The sequence below is a fragment of the Toxorhynchites rutilus genome, chromosome 2 (assembly GCF_029784135.1).
Source record: "Toxorhynchites rutilus septentrionalis strain SRP chromosome 2, ASM2978413v1, whole genome shotgun sequence".
NCBI lineage: Eukaryota > Metazoa > Arthropoda > Insecta > Diptera > Culicidae > Toxorhynchites > Toxorhynchites rutilus.
The window spans coordinates 197406023-197415900 of NC_073745.1; the positions used below are offsets into that span (position 1 = coordinate 197406023).

Consider the following 9878-nt stretch of genomic DNA (forward strand, 5'->3'; position numbering starts at 1 on the left):
AGAAAAAAAGAAGGAAAAAAAGATCAGCAGGTTCGTGTTTTTTTAATTAATTGAATTTGTAAAGGCAATCTGCAATGTTGGTAATTTTAGCAACATGATTTACCGATATCACAATCAATCGCATAAAGACGGTAGAGTGACTTACTTCAACGGTATGTGTAAATTCTGAGTATGTGGAATAATTCAATGTTGAATCCGAGGAGTTATAATGCTAAGAACCAATATTATTTTAATTTTACTAGTGATCTGATTGTTTCATTATCTGCTTGAAGATTCAAATGCAGAAATTTAGGTAATTATAACATTAAAAAAACACATTTGTTCTCTTTGTTCATCGTGTACAGAAAATAGTAATTATATGAGCAGCGTTTCAATTGTTTCTTATATTCATCTATTAGGGAACACTAAGTAATAAGACACTATCGTGACAGACATGTTTGGACTCTACAAAGAATGTGATTCAAATGTAGATTAAACATATAGCACATAATACAGACAATTGACGAATTTACGTTGGATTTACAACCAGATAGCGCAGCGAGTAAAATGAGGATGTTTTGTTTTTTTGGTATGAAATTCGTTCAAATTTTCTAGAAAAATCAGAATTTATCTTCAAATTTCCCGATTTCATGTATTCTTTCCACGCTGAAAAGGTTAGAAAATCATCATTTTACAATGTGCTATGTACATTACGAGGAATGGCTTGTTATAAGTATTGTAACTTTAATTTTTTTCAACTAAGTGAACGATGAATAGGGAGTTTTGCGCTAAAAATTCTGCAAATCCTTCTCGTATCGGCCCCTACATAATCAATGATATCAGCCAATTTGATATGATATCGATTTCATCGCAATTATCCATAGTATAAATAACCGGTATGCATTATCAAACTTAAAATTTTCGAAGATTATCTATGACTTTGGTCAAATCGCGTGTTGAAACCATCGTAAATATACAGAACTCCAACTTTCTTACCATATACTGACGACATTCAATGGCTGAAATGAATCTAAATTGAAATAAAATGAATAATCACCACCGAATCTTGCTTTTCAGTACGTAAAATAAACAAACACCCTCACTTTTGTGGTTCTTGTTGAGAAGCAAACCGAAGCAACCACTTGGAGATGATATTCATTTGAGATGCAATAGTAGGCTTTGCGTTACACCAGTAGCTATATAAGTCTCCCAGAAATTATAATCTATCTCTTTTTTTTTATCCCATTTATTTATTTAAGGCTCATTAGCATTTTAGCTGTAACAGAGCCGAATTTTAATCGTGTACATGTCACATGGTTATCATATCTATAATTAGCACATTACACAGTTGCCATTCGCCAGTATTCCTTCTATTCCATTACATATGGTACATTCACACAGTAGCCATTTAGGCGTAAGGGTATTCTTTCTGTTCTTCCATTATCCAGTTGGACCACCGGACAGCGGAGACAGTTGTTTGATCATTGTTGAGTTATTTATAGAACAGTAGCCCGATGTGTCTGGCAGAGCAGAGCAGTTGTATGGATGAATCGATCTTATTTCGACCGTGGATCGATCTCCATCGCTGATGATTGTTGGGTGGACGTAGCTATTCTGTAACAACACAAAGATGGTCAATGAGGGCCCTGAGTTTTGAACTCACGATCGATCGCTTACTAAGCGAACGCGCAACCAATGTGGCTACGGAGACCCCCAATCTATCTCTTTTGCCAATAAACCTTTGCTACGTTAACACTTCAACTCATTAGGTTGTGGGCCCAGTTACGTGGTACCCATAGCAACGTGGTTTGTTTGGAGCTTCAGGATGGAAGCCTACCTCGAAGAGCTGGGTTTGGTGCACTGTATCCGGAAGAGCCTGGAACAAGAGGAATTTTTCCACGATTTGGAAGCGGACTCGGAGGCACTGAAAACGCAGAAGGAGCAACAACGTGAAAAACGGAGGCAGCAGGATGCGAAGTGCAAGTCCATCCTCATTCATAAAATCGCGGATTCGCACCTCGATTTCATCAAGGGGAAGACCACGCCGAAGGAAATTTGGTACACGTTGGAGCGTTTGTTCGAGATTAAACGCTGGCATCTTTTGCCGTAGGACTACGTCTTTCATTTCTATACCGGGGTGTAAAATCAAAGTTTCGAAAACGAAAGCGTTACGCCGGAGACCGAGATTTTGAGCGTTAATAGCTACTAAACAACTGAACGAAATTGTATGATAGACACTTCATTCGAAAGATAAAATGTCTACGCGTTCTATAGTTGTTACTTTTTGATCCAAAAACTAGTTTCAATAGTCTTAAAATTGTTTCCAAAACAGGCTATTGAAATCACCAATCGGTATATAAGCGAGCGCCGCTCGGAAATCCACTCAGTTCTAATTGAACAGCGATTGGAGCATGTTGTCGCTGTTGTGGTGAAGCTCTTCGTTTATCATGAAAGCGCGGATGAACGGTGTCACCTAGAGCCTGTTTGTGCACCTTAGGCCAGAAGGGAATCCATCAGGAGGAGAGTGATGCCACAAACGGTTCCCCGGGAAGATCTCGAAGCAGCCGCTACACACACACACATACATGCGCGGAATTCTTTCCATTTGGATGCCATTCAGCATCGAGAAAGATCCGGAAAATTATCTGTCAGTTCCTCTGGGAATTTAAAATTACATTCATGTGAAAGAGTTTATTTTAATGTTTTCTATCCATGTAACACTGTGACCAAATATTTTTCAATCAAGTGCTATTAACAGGGGGTTATCGAATTAGCATTAACCACTGGTGGGCTTCCAGTATCGAGGAAAATGTGGAAATATCTAATCGTTACTGAAAATAATCTGTCAGTTCCTATGGGAATTTAAAAATACATTCATGTGAAAGAGTTTATTTTAATGTTTTCTATCCATGTAACACTGTGACCAAATACATTTGGTTTTGTGATTTTTCAATCAATCGCAATTAACAGGATAGCTTCTGAAGATTATTTTTCCCCCATCAGTAGGATATTTCCGTATCCAATATTGTATTCGCCCGCAATCGATTATTGCTCAGTCGCCGAAAGTTCCGAGCTCAGAGAGTTCATTCTCCTCTAGTTTGCCTTCCAAATTGCCATCGTAAAGCACGCCTTCTCTCGATTCAATCAAGCACAAAAAGCATACTTAAGCGATATTCTGGTGGTGAGACGCATTCATTTTTCGTGAGGACATCGACAAGACAACATTGTTGCTGAGGGTGCTGGACAGCGAAGGATCGAGATGTGCCCTGAAACGCAAGCAGTTTGTTTGAAACTGTTAGGGAGCACAGAGAAGCCGATCCTTCAGGAGAAGAGAAGGTGACCATCGAAGCAGCCGCTACACACACACATACACGCACGGAATTCTTTCCGTTTGGATGCCATTCAGCATCGAGAAAGATCCAGAAAATAATCGGCCAGTTCCTCTGGGAATTTAAAAATACATTCATGTGAAAGAGTTTATTTTAATGTTTTCTATCCATGTAACACTGTGACCAAATATTTTTCAATCAAGTGCTATTAACAGGGGGTTATCGAGTTAGCATAAACCACTGGTGGGCTTCCAGTATCGAGGAAAATGTGGAAATATCTAATCATTACTGAAAATAATCTGCCAGTTCCTCTAGGAATTTAAAAATACATTCATGTGAAAGAGTTTATTTGAATGGGCTTCCAGTATCGAGGAAAATGTGGAAATATCTAATCGTTGCTGGAAAATAATCTGCCAGTTCCCCTTGGAATTGAAAATTACATTCAAGCGAAAGAGTTTATTTTAATGTTTTATATCCATAAAATATCCATATAATACATTTGGGTTTGTGATTTGTCAATCAAGTGCAGTTAGCAGGAAAGTTTCTGAAGATTATTCTTCAGAACAAGGTTTTTCGTATCCTATATTGGATGCATAAAACCTTGTGCCTCCAACGTAACGCTCTCGTTTTCGAAGTCCCCCAAATATGCATTTATTCATTCATTCAGAATGGATTTAGATTCAACTTCAAACAAATGATCTCTAAATCAACGATAGTCCTACGTCACCCTTGCGGTTGTACCATAGATATAACCCACTTCCTGTTTTATCTGTTGAAGCAAATGTCCGTGATGCGGTACGACGAAAGTCGCCCTTTGGAGGAGTACATCGTTGCTTTCGAGAAGCACATTCGAGACCTGGAATCTGCTGGCGTGAAGTTCGACGAAAAGGTAATCGTTTTCAACTTGCTCCAGTCCATGCCGAAATCTTACGGGCAGTTGATTACGGTGCTGGAGACTCTACCGATGGAACAATGCTCCCTGGAATTCGCGAAGACGAGATTGCTGAGCGAAGGTGTTAAGCGGCAGCTGGAAGGTGAGCGTGCGGAGCCTGGCACGGCGTTTGTAGGGAAAAATGGAAAGTTTACGTTTAACTGCCATGCTTGTGGAAAGCCTAGACATAAGCGGAGAGATTGCCCGAGCAACGGCCGGAAGCAGGAGCACTGTCCAAGAAAATCGTTGGGGAAGCAGAAGAAGGAACCCAGAGAGAAGGCCAACGCAGCCGACGCGCAGCAAGATATCGCATTCGTGGGCACGAATGGCACGTTCGACGGAAATTTCCGTTGGATCCTTGACAGTGGTGCATCTGTACACATGGTGCGAGACCAGAAGTATCTACACAACGTTCATCGGTTAGAGCAACCGGTGGTCATCACTGTGGCAAAGTCTGGACAACGGTTGGTTAGTGAACTTACTGGTGAGGTGAGAATGCTCGCTACGGTAGGCGATAAGCAGCTGCGGTGCGTCGTCTATGATGCCTTGTTCGTTCCGGACTTGACCCTCAACTTGTTCTCCGTCAAGAAAATTGGGGAACGAGGAATGCGTACCACGTTCACACGGGATAAGGCGTTCATCACGAAGGAAGATGGTTCGCAAGTATGCATGGCTACACGGAAGACGAAACTGTTCGAGCTCAACGTCGATTTGATTCCATCAAGTGAGTCGGCTCTGGCTGTCGATACCAAAACTCAACAGTTTTTATGGCATCGGCGATACGGTCACATCGGAAATTCTGGCTTGGCGAAACTAGTTCGATGCTACATGGTGGACGGACTGGTTGTCGGGAAAAACCTGGAAGCAGACGAAAATTGTGAATCGTGTATGAAGGGGATGTGATAATATTTTATTTTCGAGCTACCCTACATCTTGTGCCTCCCTAATCACCATGCATTGCTGTAGGGATATATTTAGTCAAGCTAGAGAGAGCTGCGTCACTCGCCATCATTGAATTGTAATTCGTACCGTTGGAGCGTATAGACGCAAATAAACATACTTTGTAACACACTTAAAACATGGTGTCAGAAGCAAGAAACGAACAAATTGATCTGATTTAGTGCGAGGAGTGTTATAAATAACAATGCGAAAAGTGCTATAAACGAACCGAAAACAACTAACGTAGCTTGTGAAGTGAGGATTCTGAAAGTTTTGAATCTGAAATTTGGTGTGAAAGAAAAGTGAATCGAAGATGGCGTCTGGATTCGACCTTCGTTTGCCGCAGCCTCTCGATTGTGCTAATTTGGCCAAAGAATGGCCTCGATGGAAGCAAGCATTCGGAATATACATGCGAGCGAATAATAAAACGACGGAAAGTGAAGAGAACAAAGTTGCCATTTTCTTGTGGCTCATTGGACATCGTGGTGTGGAGATATTTAACACGTTATATCCTGAAAATGCAAGCACCGAAAATCTCTTCGGTGTTGGTGTTAATGAAAACAGAGCCGTTAATCGTGAAGACAATGCAATGGGTGAAAATAGTGGTGCAGCGGGTGCTGCAGCTTCAGCGAACGAAAATGTAGTAGTTACGCACTCACTCACACTTACAAACGTAATCAAATCGTTCGATGAGTATTGTCTTCCTCGTAAAAACGTCACCATCGAAGCGTTTAAATTTAATACAATTACGCAGAAGGAAAAGCAGTTGTTTACCGACTTCGAGACAGAGTTACGCACACAATTACAATATTGTGAATTTAAATGTCATGAATGTCAAACTTCATACGCTGAACGGATGCTCCGCGATATAATTATCATTGGAATACATGACAAGAATCTCCAACTGAAACTTCTTGATGGGAGAGATCAACCAACGTCGAAAATTATTGAAACGTGTAAAGCTTTCGAAGCCGCCTCGGAGAATAAGAATGTTCTCGATCGCAAGCCGTTTGAAGTAAAATCTGTGGAACATCGATCAAATGAACAACAGGAAGTGGTTGCTGCCGTCTCACGCAAACTTTGCTACAACTGTGCAAAACCATTCACCCAGAGTCATCGCAGTAGGTGCCCAGCTGTTAACGTTAAATGCTTTTCATGTGGAGGAATGGGCCACTTCAGCAAATGCTGCCGTCAGAAACGGAGTAAGGAGGATAACATCGAGAAGCAGTTGTCGAAACAGGGATCACTAGAAAAGAAGAAATCAATTTTCACGGTAAATTGGAGTGACGCAGGTAGGTGTATGAATATAGATGAGGACGGCAATGCATGTGTGAATAATTATAATAATTTACATAGAATAAATTCTAACAACCACGAGAGCGAGTACATCAAAGGATGGCGCAAAACATATCAAATTGGGAACACAGATGTACAGTTTAAGTTAGACACTGGTTCGGATGTAAACTGTATTCCGATAAATGTAATAAAAAATATTCACGTACCGATTGAAAAGGTTGATGCACATGTTCTCGATTATAGTTCCAATATAATAAAAATTTATTGTTGTTGTGTCGTGTTTTGATCGCGAAAAGTGTTGCGCGCATAGCGCTGAGTTTTTGGTTGTTGATTCAAAGTTTGAGCCGTTGTTAGGATTGCAATCTTGCATTGAATTCGGGTTGATAAGTCGCATGAATAGGGTTCACATGGCAACATACATTCCACAAAGTAAAGCTGATTTTGTCACGCAGTATCGAGATATATTCGAAGGTTTAGGAAAATTTCCTGGGAAGTGTTCTATAGTACTTAAGGAGAATTCTATCCCAGCTCTACACTATAAAAAACGCATACCTTTAGCTTTGCATGATCAACTAAAAATTGAACTTAAGAAGATAGAAGAACAAGGTATCATATCGCACGTTGATTACCCCACAGATTGGGTCAGTAACATGCAAGTGGTGGAGAAATCTAACGGAGCATTGCGAATTTGCCTTGACCCGAAACCTCTGAACAAATGTATTAAGCGCGAACATTTTCTTATTCCTACCCAACAAGATTTATTCAGCCGTCTTGCGGGCAAACGAGTGTTTACAGTCCTCGATTTGAGTAGCGGATTTTGGCAGATGGAGTTAGATTGCAAAAGTTCTGATCTCACAGCATTCATGACTCCTTTTGGTCGGTATCGCTGGAATCGTGTTCCATTTGGACTTAACAACGCGCCTGAGATGTTTCAGCGGAAAATGATAGAAATTTTTGGTGATATTCCGGGAGTCGAAATCTACTTCGATGATGTGGCTATTGCTGGATCTGATGAGGCCGAACATGATTCTATTCTAGCAAAGGTTATTGATCGCGCTCGTGCAAACAATGTTAAATTCAACCCTGATAAGCTGCAGTTTCGTAAAAATTGTGTTAAATTCATGGGTAACATTATCGATGACGGAAAAATTCATCCTCTAGATAAAGATATTAAGGCCATACTTAGAATGCGAAAGCCAAAGTCTGTCGCAGACATCACACGTTTCTTGGGGCTTTGTAAATATTTGGCAAAGTTTATACCGAACCTTTCGCGACGTACGGCAAAAATGCGTAGGTTGACACATAATGGCGTTAGATGGGAATGGAATGACGATCACGAAAAAGAAATCAATGATATTCTGCAAACGATTTCGAGGGCACCAAGTTTGGCAATATTCGATCCAAATAAGCCCTGTTTCATTCAGACTGATAGTTCCAAAGACGGCTTAGGATGTGTCTTGCTACAGGATCATGGCCCTGTGGCATATGCATCCAGAACCCTAACTAAGAGCGAACAGTTATGGGCCCAAATTGAGAAAGAGCTATTGGCTGTAGTATACGCGTGCGAACGGTTCCATTATTTTGTTTATGGGCGTGATTTTACGGTACAGTCCGACCACAAACCATTGGAAACATTGATTAAACGAGATATTGATGATGTTACTCCACGATTACAGCATATGTTCCTGAGATTACTTAAATATCCAGGGTTGTCGTTGGTCTACACGCCTGGAAAAAACATGCTCGTGGCGAATTGTCTATCGAGAGCTGCATTAGAAGAAACTGGTGAAATTCAGATGGAGCTTCAATCTGTTGTGCATGCCCTTGTAAAAAAAGCATGCATGTCGCAAGAAAATTTCGACTTGTATGTAGAGAAACTGAATCGGGACGAGCGTTATATGCGGATAGTGAAATACATAGAAACTGGGTGGCCTTCTTATCACAAAGTTGATGATTTAAGCCAATTATTTTACAAGCATCGCAATGAGCTCCACTATGAAAATGGACTTCTTTTCAAAGATCATCGCCTGGTCATACCAACTGAATTACAGCCAACTATCTGTAAATGGTTACACGCACCGCACCTCGGAATTGAAAAAACCCTCTCCCGAGCAAGAACACAGTTTTTCTGGCCCGGAATGACGAATGACATCAAAGAACTAACTATGAACTGCATCACATGTGAGAAGTTTCGACGCAATAATCAGAAAGAGCCACTTGTGCAAGATGAAGTAGCAGAATATCCGTACCACCGAGTGTCCACTGGCATTTTCGAATATGGTGGTTATGATTGGCTAATTTTAATAGATTCGTATTCTGGTTTTATTTGCTCTGAACGTCTACAGGACAAAACTATAAGTAGCGTCTGTAAGTTGTTCGATAGATTTTTCAATTGTTACGGCTATCCAACGATAATTCGTAGTGATAATGTACCGTTTAACTCACGAGAATGCGAGAGATATGCAAATCTCAACAACATCACATTTAAGTTCTCTAGTCCCCGTTATCCACAAAGCAATGGACTCGCTGAGAAAGGAGTTGCAATCGCGAAAAACATTCTGAAAAGATGTTATGAAATGGGGGAAGTAGACCAGTTCCAATACAGGCTACTTGAGTACAACACAACACCAGTGGCAGCCATGCACGTATCTCCCAGCCAGTTGTTTTTCGGGAGACTTGTAAAAACTCGTTTGCCTATTGACGAAACACTCTTAAAGACGAAAATAGTCGATGACAATGTTGTGCGAGAGAAAGTATTGAGAAAACGCGATGTTCAGAAAAGCTATTATGATCGAAATACAAAGCCACTACCAGTTCTGAAACTTGGAGATAGAGTTCTCTTTAGGAAGAATGCGCGAGAATGGCATTATGGACAGGTTGTTCGCGACATAAACGGCCGCTCTTATGTAATTCGAGATAACTTTGGTAATCATTTCCACCGGAACCGTAGGTTCATGACACGTACTCATAATCAGGGGTCGAATTCCAGTGAGCTGTTACTCGAAGATCATGTTAGGAAATATTTCATAACCCAGAGTCCACCAAGAGTTGTTATTCCATCTGAAGTAGCTCCTCCACATGCTGTGAACCCCGTTGAGGGTGCTATTCCACCAGTTGCTAGTAGATCGCCAGGGGTTGTATGTCCGCCTGTAACTGTACCTAGTATTGGTCCTGAATTTGATGATAATTCATCGCAAGCCAGTATTCAAGATCAAAGAACTCCTCTAGAAGAGTCCAGCAACGATTCAGCCGAACCTGAAAGCCATCACCAAACTCGTAGTGGACGTACAGAGGTACCTCCAGATCGCTATGGACAGTGGTTATATTAGATAGTTTGAAATTAAATTGAAACAAAAGAATGCGTGTAATAATATTTTATTTTCGAAATACCCTACATCTTGTGC

The 9878-nt window shown here is 40.8% G+C and overlaps 1 protein-coding gene across 1 annotated transcript; it reads left to right on the forward strand.

Moving 5' to 3' along the window:
* Window positions 1-5802: 5802 nt before the first annotated feature.
* Window positions 5803-6927, forward strand: LOC129771632 (uncharacterized). Its single transcript, XM_055775485.1, has 2 exons — window positions 5803-6470; window positions 6535-6927. The coding sequence occupies exons 1-2, from the start codon at window positions 6035-6037 to the stop codon at window positions 6537-6539; spliced, it is 441 nt and encodes a 146-aa protein (XP_055631460.1). The 5' UTR covers window positions 5803-6034; the 3' UTR covers window positions 6540-6927.
* The last annotated feature ends 2951 nt before the right edge of the window (window positions 6928-9878 follow it).